The sequence below is a fragment of the Galleria mellonella genome, unplaced genomic scaffold (genome assembly GCF_026898425.1).
Source record: "Galleria mellonella isolate WM207_F2 unplaced genomic scaffold, CSIRO_AGI_GalMel_v1 utg93, whole genome shotgun sequence".
NCBI classification, from domain to species: Eukaryota; Metazoa; Arthropoda; class Insecta; order Lepidoptera; family Pyralidae; genus Galleria; species Galleria mellonella.
In genome coordinates this window covers 1,209,564-1,224,334 of record NW_026442176.1, presented here as the reverse complement: position 1 = coordinate 1,224,334, position 14,771 = coordinate 1,209,564, and the positions used below count along the sequence as shown (strand labels likewise).

The following is a 14,771-nucleotide window of genomic DNA, read 5'->3' as shown; positions in this document are numbered from 1 at the left end:
CAAAATTTAAAAAAATATTTTCAAATAATTATGTAATAAATAATACTTAATGTTCAATTTTTTAGCTGTTATTAAAGAAATGATAAAAATAAATGGGTAATAATAATAATAAATGTATAATAATGTATAATAATAATAAAAAACAGTTGACGGCTTATATAAAAATATAAAATAATAATACATTATATCTGAGATAAATACAGCCATATTATTATTTATACTGTAGTAGGTTTAACTGAAAAATACTTATGGCTACATTATTATTTGACCTTTCTAGTGGTTTTGGCAAGCTAAGAGTGGGAAGAAACAGGACCGGTTAGAACACAAAAAGAACATACCAACTGGCTTAGAGGACTGGTTATATGCCCTTGCCCGCTGTTATACATTGTTCACGTAGCAACTATGCATATACAGGTCGTTCTACGACTATGCAACATAAGTCAGTTGGTACTTATATAAATTATGCAATTGGTTTCAAATTAAAAAAGGTTAATTAAAATTAAAACAAATATGACACAGAACAATAAGCCATAGTACCGAATAAAGAAAACATGTATGAAAGTAATTCTTCAAGTAGATACATCTGTATCTGTATGTCGGTGATTAATAATTTATTATTAAAGAAAGGCAATTATATTAAAGATTACGTTAATGTTGTTGTTTAGAACTAGATGGCGCTATATAATGAAAAATGGTATTAATTTATAGTTATTTTTTGCATACTTCTTAGTTCGGAAACTTAGGCTATCTTATTATTATCTATATTTCTAGATTAGTATTATTGTAGAAATTGTTGTTTGGAGTTATTATTAATATTATATTTAAAATAAAATGTTAACGATTATGTTCCTTAGTTATAAATGATTTTGATTATATAAAAGGACCTGTATTAATATAAAAACTAAAACTGCTTATTGTTTTGTATTTGATGCCTTTTAAAAAATCTATACAGAATACAGTTATATAATTAAAAAAAATAAAATTCATAGTTTTTAAGTCAAACTTCTTACATTGAATATTTATTTTCTAACAATGTGACTGAGATATAGATGGAATTATATTATATTATTAGTAGGTACTATGATATATATATCTAAATATAGGACATCCTGTAACATTAACAGCAATAGTGAATATAATGGTCTAATGGAGAGTAATTGCAAACCATTTGTCACAAACTAAGTTTCATATGTACGTCCAAATCACGCTATTCCTATTTAGCAGTAACGCCGTCGATTCTTCTTGTAACATCGATTTGTTTTGTCTACATACTTTATGTAACTGTACCTTTTTAAAAACAAAACAATAAAGAGGTCATTCATTCTTATTAATACTAGTATGTTGTCTTATTATCATCAGATCTATCTTTATATCGTCATACTCTGTTTTTTTTATTGTGTATAAGTTTTAGAATAGTAAAAATTATATTATATTAATAATGTGAAAGTGTGTTATATCTTTACATTTATTACCTAATCATGCCTAAACAACTTTTAATGAAATTTGTTACACAAGGTATATTTTTATTTTAATTCACTGAGTCATAGCCGTGGGATATAGCTAGAGTATAATAATTATGCACTCTTTGTTAGACACATTTTTATGTTTACGTAATTCTAGGTCAGAATATTTTGCGGAAGTATAGACTAAACAACGCGGAAGTTTCTAGTGTTTCGTATCGCTATTTCATATTCTGACTAAATTTATTTTTTTCCAACTTCGAAAAAGGAGGAGGCTCTTCAACATAATAATATTATTTTACTTGTGTCTTGCAAATTAAAATATATTAATTAATACTAGTATTTACCGATGATTTCTTCCACATTAATGGAATATTACATATACTTATTAACCGACATATTTGGCTATTTTTATGCCCTAAATACTAGGCATGTATATGCCAAATTTTATGACAAATGAGATTGTTTATTTATTTGTTGTCTCTTGATGATTTAGTGATTTAATCATCATAATTATGATATATGCATATTATTTGAGATGGAAAAGACTTTTTTTATTGCAGACGGGCGATGGTGAAAACATTATCCTTAATAATATGATGTAAATTTGAAAGTGGTTTTATTTATTATCTTATAGCGTCTTAACGACTTATCTGATCACTATGATATTTGATATACACGCACTACTTGGGATGGAGAAGAAAACTTTTTATTCCAGTCAGTGAACATATCTCGATCACGCGAACAAAGTCGTAGGCAAAAGCTAACAATATATATTTTAGTTATTTACACTGTAGCAGCAGAATGCACGAGTATGGTTAAAAGCAGAAGTTATAAGTGAAAACTTTTGATTTCCAATTTGGTTTTAAATGCTTAACTGCATAATAAAGTTATAATGCCTATAACCGGACAGAGCGAAACGTAGATTTCCCTCGGGTTTCTAACATAGTTAACGAGTATGTAGATCTCCATATAACCCGTCGTGCGTAGTGATTACATTATGCAAATTTCAATATAATATCGTAAAATGATTATACTTGATTGGGATATTTCATAAAAATTATTTATTTATTTATATTTATTTTCAGAAGAATAAATTGATTTATCTGTTAAGTTATATATAAAGCGTCCACAAAAATTGCTAGAATTTATATGAACTTGCCTTCTTTATTCTTATATTCTCTACATGTAAGTCTTCAAGGAAGGAGAAATATACATATATTTCATATATGTATATTTTTTAAAACATTAAAAATAATAAAATATTATTCCTTTGGACTTTTATGGTAGTATTTATGACGAATGAAATGTTAAGCTCCATTTACTGGGCCGATTTAAGTATGAACGAAAACACGAAATTGAGTTCGAAACTTCGGAATTTCATTTTATGGTAGGCCCCCTGACTTCTCTGAGATAGCAATCAATCAAACACACAGAGCACTTCTGTAGTGCTTAATTAATTATTTTATATATTATCATTAATTTATATAATTTATAATACTAAAGAACTTAATGCAATTTCTGTTTACTATTTAGTCTAGAAATGATATAAAAGGGACGCCTAACTAGACACGGAGAGAGGAGAGGAGACAGTAACGAGGACTAATAGCCCCATTGCTAGCAATATACCGTAACAGGTCGACAACCATACAGTTTTCTCTGGAAACCAACGTGTTAATTCTCGGTGAATTTGTCTCAATGAGACATTTAATTTGATTTTCCTAATAATCCCTAAAAGAAAAACAAATGCATACCAAACAATACTATTTAATTAATAATAATCGTTTACAAAAGTATTTAATGATATAAAGTGTGAAGGATGGGGTATGGTCGTGAATTTACTGGATACTAGAGGTATGACACTTTAATCTTCAGGAATAGCAACGTATGGGGGGTTTCATGGGTGAAACAGTTACTGTTCATGTCTATAGGCGATGGTTACCTCTTTCCATCAGGTGGCCCGTCAGCTTGTTTGCCATTCTAAGTTACATAAAAAAATTCAAGAAAGCCGTATACAGTTCTCAGTATGACATGAAATGTAAATGTGGGCAAGAGATTATTAGTATTTAAAATTCCCATTGCTAGCAGGCGACCTCCACACGGTTCTCACTGGAAACTATCGAGGTTAATTCTTCTTGAATTTGTCACTATAGGCCAATGACCTGCTTTCATTTTCACCTATATCCGATAGCACACACACCAATGTGTTTTCACCCATTAAAATAATTAAAGATTGTGTCCAATAAAAACCGACTTCAATTATGACAAAACCAGATATTTTGATTTAAAAACTAAACTACTGAATAATTTTTGATGAAATTTCTATAAAACTAATCTGTAAGTATATCCTTTCAGATGAAGAAAGAATTTTCTAAATCGGTATACATATAATTGACAGAGTTATGAAGTACCAAACAAAAAAAATACAATAGAATTGAAGCCTACTTTCGGTTGTATTTTTGAATTTTGTTGAAAAAGAGATACAGTCTGAGTCTCGCCCGCTTCGAAATTTTAAAATCACAAAAAATATTAAAATGTAAGTATCTATGTCGTTTATTATAAATACCCAGTACAAATTGTAGGGAAATAACAACTGTTGATATTGTACCCAACATGTAATCATTATTTGTTTTAAAGAGCTAGTACCATTATTATGTAGATACGTTGCGAAACACAATGACTTTCACATCATATAATAATGCGTAAAGCACTTCTTTACATTGTGATGTTGGTAAACAAAATCTTTGACCGGCGAGTGAGTTACATAATTATGTGAGCAAATAGGGCAAATAGTTTGCACTCCAATAATATTCTGAATAATAATAAACTTTTCTACATAATATCCACTTGCATTCGACATTTCGTAAATTAAACTACAACATATTTATATTTACAGATAATTAAAGTGTAACGGAGTCAAAATATTTTTTTTTTATAAATGAAAAATAGCATATGAATATATTAATGTGGTAAATGTAAATTGGACTCTTTTTCCGCACTCTACCCAAATGTATTTAATAAGCCCATTTGGGTCCTTGTGCGTATACATTTATGCAGCAATTATATGTGATACATAACAAAAGTACAGATGTTTTTTATATAATCGTTCTCTAGGAAATATTTTAATATTTAACATACTTATTACATGTGAAGTAGTCATCAAGTAGATATTATTGTTCAAGAGACAGCGACTCTTTGCCAATGTTTATGCCACAAGGGTTGATAAAGTACAAATGAAGTCTATGCAGTTATGTGATTGCAAGCATTCCCAGGCTGCGGTGGTCGCTATCATTAGACGGGCTGTATTATTAATCACCACCCTCTGTTATCGATTTTCAATCTTTTTTATGTAATAAACTTTGATTGTATAATATAGTTAAAAATGAATCGATCAAGAAAAGAGTTTTTTCTAAATAAGTTTTCTACGCAAATTTGAATACCAAACAAACTGATAATTAACCAGTTAATGGAATACAATATATAATATACATAAAATTAAAATATAATCTACCTTCAATTCTAGAAAATAATAAAAAAATATCTATTTTCGTTATAAGAATAAATAAGAACTATCACGTCGTGTAATTATATAATTGTCTAAAATATTGCATTGTATATCAATTTATCTTTTTAAGTAAATGCAATAACAAGCTTTAAAATAATATATTAAAATACACTTCTATTTTTAACAATGACAGTCAATGGTGAATACAAACCGGTTTGAGAGACCGTTCACTAAGTATTCCATAATACTATTTTGATCGATAGTAACTTAAGATAAATCGTTGAATACGAGTTCAACTCGAAATCTGAGGACTCTTTAAGTTGCATAAAAATACTGGTTTATTTTATATAAACAAATATCTAGTATTACATTTTCTGTAACAACAAGATTTTTGTTATGCAATTTTATAGATATTTTTAGCGAGAAATGTGTAGGAAGTATGATGTAAGCAGATGTAGTATTACAGATTATGAAAGAAATGTAAAAAACTAAAACTTTTATTTTAAATTGAAATTTAAGTATGATATTAAGGAAGAATTGTTAAATAGAATTAAATCACTATAGAACTTTATTTAAAAACTATGTAAGAATGCACATTGTGTAAGGATATTATTTATTATCAATTTTATTAAGTATTTACATACCACAGTCTCTTCAGTTACATAACCTAGTCTATCGCAAATTTTAAATCGACTTCAAAAAGAAGGAAGTTGTATTTTTTTGAAGCGACTTGTTTGCTACTTCATAACTCCGTCAGTTGTAAACTGATTTAGAAAATTATTATTTTTTATCCAAATGGATATACATTTGTAGACATTTCATCAATACCAGTTCAGTAGTTTAGTTTTAAATCAAAATAACGCCATAATTGAAGTCGCTTTATTTTGTGGAACATAATTTAATTATACTTTGCTAAATGTTTATTAATATCAGTTATTTTTATGCATTTTCTACTCTATATTTTAGTCTATGGAAACTGATTTTGACGCTGCATTTTTATTGATAATATTTATTCCAGTATCACGGTATCATACTAAATTTATCAAAATAATATTGTTTCATCCAAAAAGGTGTAACAACATTAACATTTTATGAAAAATCTCTTTTATATAAAGAGTATGTAACTAGATAGATAGATACTCTTTATTGTTTCCTCCATAAGATTTTTATTTATCATGTTTATAGGTATATTTTTTTGTACTACAAACAGACTAAATACTTATATCCGTTTTTTCTATACAGAACCCTAAAACTAGAAATGAATTGATTACAGTATCTGTTGAGTAACCACATTCGGCCGAGATTCGTAACATTTGTTGACGTTCCGGTTCGATTCTCGCAACACGAGAACTAGATGCTTAGTATTACGCGAGCATTTTATAATATAATTTTTTGTTATGGCTCGAAAACTTCTTGTTTTGAACATCACGTTCGACAATGTGGGTGTTTACTTACATTAAATGCCAGCTAAGTACGAAAACATGATCATCATCTTTCTAGAGAATACTTAATCATCGCTTGTGCTTATCGCAGTTATTGTTATAACGTAAGCACCCATCTACTTAAACGTTTTTTTTTAATATTTTTTGTTGCTGTCATGTTATTTTTTAATTCATACTCGATAAGGAATTCAAATTTGGAACTGGACATCCTTATAGATCATTCTGTTTATTTGATTTTGAAAAAGATACTTTTTTAAATGGATTCTTTAGTCAAGGCGTTCTGTGCCCGAATTTTTGTGCATGTAATCTGATTAACATACATACATATGCTTAGCAATTTTAAAAGTAATTATATACCTATTATTTACAGCCGATTTAATACTGTAATGACTACACGCATGTAACTTTGAATAGGTATGTTTATTTATCCAAATTAATATTTAGTAATAGTCATTTCAAAAATTGCTTCAGTATTATACCATAGAAAATTTAAAACTGTAGTAAACGGTGTTGATGGCAATTTTACCTAATATTTTCTTTTATAAATTTTTGTTTTGTTTATTATTCTTTATTTTGTTATTGTTTGTTTATCTATATCTATGGAAAAAAATAAAACGAATATTTTTCGTTTCTTGTAGCCAAATGATGACAGAAACCCTTACTGCACTTTTCTATAAATTTTCTACACTTGTACCTATAACAAGTGAGCTCTTTTAGCTAATAATATAGTAGGCATAAGTAGATAGAGTAAGCAATGTAGGTGCACATACGGCATTTGCGATAAGAGAAAACACATTTGGAATTCATTGAACCGACTAATAACACATACATATTTGATGGTGCATACACAATTTGTATAAATTATGTATATACATATGTAATGAATAGATTTCAAATACAAGTTATTTACGCCAGCTTACAGGAAATAACGAAGCAGCTTATACCATCAGCCACAACGAGTACATCTAGCTTGTCTTTGCATATCTACGGGCGAGGTTTGGAGTCGATTTTATATCGTTAAATGAATTTAATGGAACAATAATACGAAAGAAATTATTAGGCTATCAAATAATTTAAAAAATAAACAGTGTAAATGTGACCCCAGTTAATAATGCCACTTTATTAACTCGAGTTACATAATTTTAAGTACTTTAAGTATTTTAAATACCCTTTGACCCAAAATCGACTCGTTATCTGCCAATTTAACTAAAGTTAGAAAAGTTTTCTGGCACAAACTTTCCACTTAAACAAATTTAGGTACGGTGTTTCTATCCTGTGATAAAACTTAGTAATCGATAAAATATCTATGTCAAAACATTATTTAAACTTATTTATTCATTGAACTATAATTAGATAACTTAAAGATAGTTAAAAGAAAACTAGACACTGGATAATATAAAAATTGTAAGATACAATCTTTAATAGAATTTAGACAAAAATAAATTAAAACAAACGAAAGTCGTTTTAAAATACAAAATTATTTAAAACATGGCCTTACAAATGCAACAAGGTCTAGTAATTGGCAAAAAATACTTCCTCTTCATTGTAATTATTATTTATATGTATAGTTTATAACTTTAATGTCAAGGATTTTAACGTACGAAAATTGTGAAAAAAATACACGGGACGGCGGTAAGATGCACTATGCATCTGTCAGCCTATTATGTACGAGATAATAGGATGACAGAGTTATCATTAAATACAGTTGGAATTGAGTTATCAATGATAGAGGAATGAGAATAAAGTTCTTGATATGTAGTATTAGGGGGAGAAGAGATTGTTAGTAATGAGGATCTGTAACCCCCTTTTTAGCAATATACCCTATCAGGTCGACCTTCTCGTGTTCCCCCTGGAAATCATCGTGATTGGTTTACTGTTAAATTCGTCACGATAGGCTAACTGACCTGCTTCGTCCTCATCTACCTGGTGCCTCACCAGTGTATACCGACAGCGCAGGCGGGGTTACCATTTCATTATCATCCAACAAAAAAAATATATACTACGTATTTGTTTAAATTTTTCATACTACTCTACTATTGGTATTATGTAGTTCTACTCTCCTCATACTTGTAAAACTCACCAGTTATATAGGTAGAAACTTTCGAGTTTAAGAATCAAATATGAGTAGTTCTTGTCCTGATTGATTAGTTTGTTTTTTTTTTTTTTATTTTGCATCGCAAAGAGAAAAACTTCAGAATTATATAAACGGATTTATTCCAAATAGAGTTGTTTGGTCAACCTTGCGAAAATATAACATTTTTTTAGCTACAACCTTGAATTATCAAGTTCGTAGCGAGATATGCCATGTCATCCAGCAGTGACTGTCAATAGATTTCCCTTCACTCCTGAGTCCTGATATAGTTATTTTTGGTAATATTGAAATAATTTGTATAAGTACCTAGTTTCAAAACTGATAGAAGCCTCAAGTAGCTATTTAAAAAAAAACAGATATTTATTCATGATGTATTTGTATATATATTATAAATAAAACCATAAATACCATCTCTTAGATTAATTTTTACAATAACCAACCTGTTAATACTCTAGTCTCATTGTTGTACCAGGGCGTAAGAAGTACAAAGAAGGATACAGTGACTAATGCATTCAATGGCATTATGTCAACAGCTTATCATACATTTATTACTAAGTAGCAATCCGACCCGGCTTCGCATGCGTCGACAGAATTGTCAATATCGATACATATAATATATAATAAAAAAAGTTTAAATCAATTCAACTAATCGATTATTTTATAGCATTTTATATGTGATTCTTTAGATTGATATAACTTTTTTATTTATGAACCGGTTGAAATAAAACAAACACTAAATGTTAAGTGAGGCAAATTGTAATGCTTTAGTAAAAATCGCATTCAAATCGGTTAAGCTGTTTCTGAAATTAGCATGCACAAACCTACAGACAAAGAGATAAAAGACAAAAATCATAAAAATCATTGTTATGGGTTCTACTGCGTTCATAAAGCCCCCCTATAATAGTTTTTCTTATGTATCGTCCATGTACAGACAGCGACCAGTTACGATTTTATTACATGTGTTGATGTTTAAATAACAAACATCTAAACGACGTCATCGTATCAGAATATTAGCACGCGTATCTAATTTTTACATTATTAAATTACGAATTAACGAATCCTTTTCAAGTTTGAAGGTCTTATAAGTATTATTATGCCGTAATAACAATATTAAACTGGTAGACCCACAAATGCGGACGTCTCAGAGATCGACGCTCGGTAGTTTTTTTTTTTTTTTAATGGGTGATAATGGAATGGTAACCCCATCCGCGCTATCGGTATACACCGGCGGGGCACCAGTGAAGGATGATAAGTGAGGATGAAGCAGGTCAGTTAGTCCATAGTGACGAATTCAACAAGAATTGTTCTCGATGGTTTCCAGGGGGAACCACGTGGAGATCGACCTGATAGGACATATTGCTAGCAATGGGGCAGTCAAACTCTATTGCTAACAATCCCTTCCCCCCCCCCCTTAGTAGTAGTTAGTAGGTATACAGACGATTCAGTAAAACTCCAACCGTTGCAAAAGTAACATTGTATTCATCAACGTTATGAACATTATCTGAGTCATAAAGTCGCCGAGACATTGGTATTTTATAACCATACACCTTCCGGTTTTAATTATTATTAGTTAATAATAAAAAAATGCCCAGCAGTGGACTGCAGTGAGCTGATTGTGAAGTATTAAAAATATAGATAAAATAACTTGTTAATTTTTACTATTGTCTTTGAAGTATCTACGAAAATGGTTTAGATCGTAAGGTACATAAAATACACGTGGAATTTAGGATTATTAATGAAATAGAACACTTGTAGATAACGTATCAAGATAAAACATATCATATACCAGTTTTTTAAGTTAGACCTTCAGGAATAACAGTTTTATTACATTAGTAAGACATTGGTAGGTATTTATTTATTCAGGTACAGCTAACAGTCATACAATTCACAATTATTATGAGAAGCTTTATAACTAAATAATTGTATTAAAATATTTAAAAATATTATTACAATTACTCGTATTAAATTGAACATCTAATTTATATATATCTTACTCATAAAAAATGACTATTCAAACGTGATTACTATTTTTTACTTGAATAAAAAATATCTTAATTTATTTATTTATTTGTCTAAGTGGATGTACATTCAAAGCGTCACGTGTGTAAGCGAATATCCGCGGTGAAGGTCACCAGCGACCAGCGGCCACTCGCCGTGTGGTGAGCGCACACTGACGAATTTTAACAAAAACAAAACAACAAATGTGTAAAATGTCTGTTGTAAATCCTTCTTCTTACTAATATTGTAAGTGTGAGAGTTTGTTTGTTTGTTATCTGTTAATACCATGGTATATGCACTTTATGTAAGATGGAGAATGACATAGACTAATATTTATTTCATATATTTAGACATCGTGACAATTTTTTCTATACATTAAAATTTAAATAAATAAAATATCGTTAATAATTATTCCGGTCAACTATGGTCATTATTTATATTTAATTTCATTCTTTTTTTAAACAATCATCATCATCATTTTAGCCATTATCCGTCTACTGTTGGGCATAGGCCTCTCCTGTAAACTACCAGTAAACAATCTATACTTATAATAAATCTGTAGAGAGGGCAATTCTGTATATGAAATATAATTTCAAAATAACAATCAAAGGCTGATTAGTGATCGATACTGATGCCAAAAATGTAATCAGTAAAGTTTTTGTCTGTCTGTCTGTATGTTCGATATATAAACAAAAACTACTCGACGGATTTTAACGAAACTTGGTACAATTATTCTTCATACTCCTGGGCAGGTTATAGTATAATTTTCATCACGCTACGATCAATAGGAGCAGAGCAGTGACGGGAAATGTGTCTGTTACATCAAAACCACTGAACCGTGAGGAAGGACATAGGCTACTTATTTTACGAAAAACGACGGAATCGCGGACGAAGTTGCGGGCAACAGCTAGTAATGTAATAAAATTCATGAGAGCAGAATTAGATACGTTTAGTAAAGAATCTTAATGTATAAATATTTACGTTGTTACTATGATAAAACTGATCCGATATGAGGAGGATCTAATCATTATCATTTATCAAAAATAATAAGTACAATAATGTATAAATAGTATCGTAGAAGTAATGTTTTTTTCGTGTTATCTTTTATGTTTTTTGTTGAAGGTTCTGATAAAGAAGTGTTCTACATATCATTAATAACAGATATATATTAATTAATCAATTTAGTATAATTAGATTTTTACCATCACAATATTAAGATTTTGTTTTAAAAACCTATTTATTTATTGTGTTCTAAGTCTAAAGTGTGCAATATGTAGTTTACAATAATTACAATCCGCGACGCAATAATAAACGTGGGTACATGAACCTATTAAGTGCGGAAAACTGGACGACGCGACGACTGGCCCCAAAGTGTTATCTAACAAACGTACTAGCGTTTAATTACGGAATAATTATCTGAATAACTGTAACAGCTTAACAGCGATATTATATCATTACCCCTTTTGGAATTATAAACGTGAATATATTTATATACAGGCTCGTCTAGTAAAGTAATAGTGTATATCACAGGTTAGGGAGACTATGTGTACATAAAGCCTAATTTATATTACGTCTTTTATAATTCATTTATTAATGTTTTGCTCTTTAAAAATGTACATATTGCTTCAAAAACAAACCAGCTGATTTAATTGTTACTAAATAAATCTATGATGCACGAGAAGATTCGTAAAGGCATTTATTTAAATTTAAAATACGAAAAATTTCTTCTTCAAGTTTCGTAACAAGTTATGTTTTGCAGTCAGATCTGCAACTAAAAATGGCAGCTTCGATATTTACAAAATTAATATAGGGCCTAAAACATTGTACTGATTACAAAAAAAAAAAAATATGAAAAACGATTCAGAATTGAATGTACAACAGGAATAACATATAAACATAACGCATAACATAGCATAAGTTACAAATTAAAAAATTAAAAAAAAAAAACAGTCAAATCAAATTGAGACTATCCTTACTTTGGAAATAAAATTGAGCCCGAAAATAATCCAGATCGATCCGGCCATCCATAATTCACACCTAATGAACTCGTTTTGGATAAAACGCATCACTGTTATGTGTACGCTTTAACGACCTAGGTGGTGTACCGGTTTAACACGCCGCTACAATTTTGATCGTTGCAGGTTCGATCCCTGCATAATACAAACATTTATATTCATGAATATGTTTATTTATATTGGTCTCGGTATTTTCTATGTATAATAGGTACGTACTTACAAAAAATATATAGGCTTAAATATATGCTTGTCAATTGTTTAGTATCCATAATATAAAGAAGTTTACATGTCTACATATTTTTTTTTCTTTGTTTGGGAGTCCAAAAGGGCTACTCAAAATATTAAAATATATGAATCCAAGCGGGGTATCATATAAAAGAACTACATTTCGTTTGCACTTTTTAAAATGGTTATTTTTTATTTTTATGCTGCGTAGGTTTTTCCTTTTTATCTCCAACGTTTGTGAAGCGAAAAATCTAAAAAAACATAACAATGTTTTTGAAAAATACCAAAAAAACCTTCACAAACAAATTTATGGTCTAAAATAAGGAAGTCTGAATTGCGATAGTAATAATAACAATTACTAGGTTTTTATTTCATGTAATAAAGGCAATAAACATGTTTGTATGTATAAAGTAATTTTATCTCATATTTATATGTTTAAATATTATTTTATCTAAAAAAAACAATAAAAACCTGTTTATATATTTTTTATATACCTACTAAAATCTCGGTATATGAGTTCTATTTGCACTTGACTGGTTTTGGATTAAGATAAAGTTTATCTTTTTTTTTAATTAAATGTCATTAAACGGAAAAATCTTTTTGTTCTAGTTAAGTATTTATTGTTGTTTCAATAAAAACACACGTTAAAATTGTTTAATAAATAGATATTCTATGTATTAAAGAAAACAGATAATTTTTTTATATGTTTATGTATTTATAAAAACAATGTATTAAATTATATCTAGTACTAGCAATAGAAGCTATGCTTAGTATGTTAATTGTCCAGTGGCATTTATTCCTTCATTTATTAATGTAGTCAGTTTGATCACAGGTCTGTATTAAAGCTACATACGAATATATTTATATAAAATACATAAATATATACTATACATGTTATGTTATAAAATGCATAAACATATACTATATATATATTATTTTTTAATTAAAACATACATACTATATGTAAGGAAATATTTACCATGGGAAATATTCAAATTAGATAGATAGATAATTTTAATTTTATTTGCATTACTTTCAGCACACAAATTGCAACATACATACACAAAAAAAGCGAGATAACATAAATGGCAAAAAAATACATAAAACCAAATGCAACTTTCGTTTGTAAGTGTGCCATAGCAATACAAGGGTGCCATACAATTAAGGATAATTATACATAATATAAGCTAAATCAGTTTTTTTTAGAATATTTAAGCAAAAACTACTATATCAAATTGGATGCAGTTTTCGCAATTGTGTTCCTAAATGTCTAACATAAAATCTAATGTATCTACCTTACTTATGCTTTATTCCGAAATCCACGCATAGGTATAAAGTCATGGACGAAAGCTTTTAATACATTCAGTTTCCCTTGACTGTCGTAGGAAGCAAATATGGGAAATAAATGATCCAAGGGATGAGCAGCAGTATCCCTCTTAAAACATCACTAAAAGTTTAACTGCTGTTGCCAACACGTATGCCAACCGTGACAACTATTGGCAAAACTTCCCTTATGGGAAATGCCTGTGCTCAGCAGTGGTCACTTAACGGCTGATACGATAATGATAATATATCTATTCTTAACAATAAATATATTCTATTAATAGGTAAATATTATTAATGTAAAAGACGTAAAAAATGTTTAGATGATGAATGAATGAAAATTATACACAGGTGAGCAATATTATAAATTAACACATACTATGCTTTTTATATTGATTCACAGAAGAAAGGCTATTGTTTACTGTTATATTTATATATATCACAATAAAGACGATATATGATCCATTTATTAACGCGCGCACTAAACATAAAATAATAAAAAACATTAAAATATATATTATATTAAAACATCACAAAACACAGGCAAATAAATTATTATTAGTCTATCATAATCAAAATATAAATAAGCTTACCGGTGCAAGCGTAACAAAGAAAAAGTAGCGACGCTATATGCGTGTGCGCAGAGTTATCGAGCACCGTGAATTGTGCGTGTACAAACGCCGTGAACAGAATATACACTGACGCCGAACA

General features: G+C 29.1%; 1 protein-coding gene across 2 annotated transcripts in view; it reads right to left on the bottom strand.

Moving 5' to 3' along the window:
- LOC113517010 (alpha-tocopherol transfer protein-like) overlaps positions 1–14,771 on the bottom strand; it is a 31,414-nt gene extending 16,643 nt beyond the window's left edge. The window contains exon 1 of one of the 2 annotated variants that reach the window (XM_026901526.3): positions 14,654–14,771. Coding sequence is in view for 1 of the 2 variants with exons in the window: in XM_031907903.2 (XP_031763763.2) it covers positions 4,599–4,620 (22 nt within the window). In the remaining variant the exon portion in view is untranslated. Of the gene's footprint in view, positions 1–4,598; positions 4,636–14,653 lie in introns of those variants that run through there. The other variant, XM_031907903.2, reaches the window with a different exon arrangement.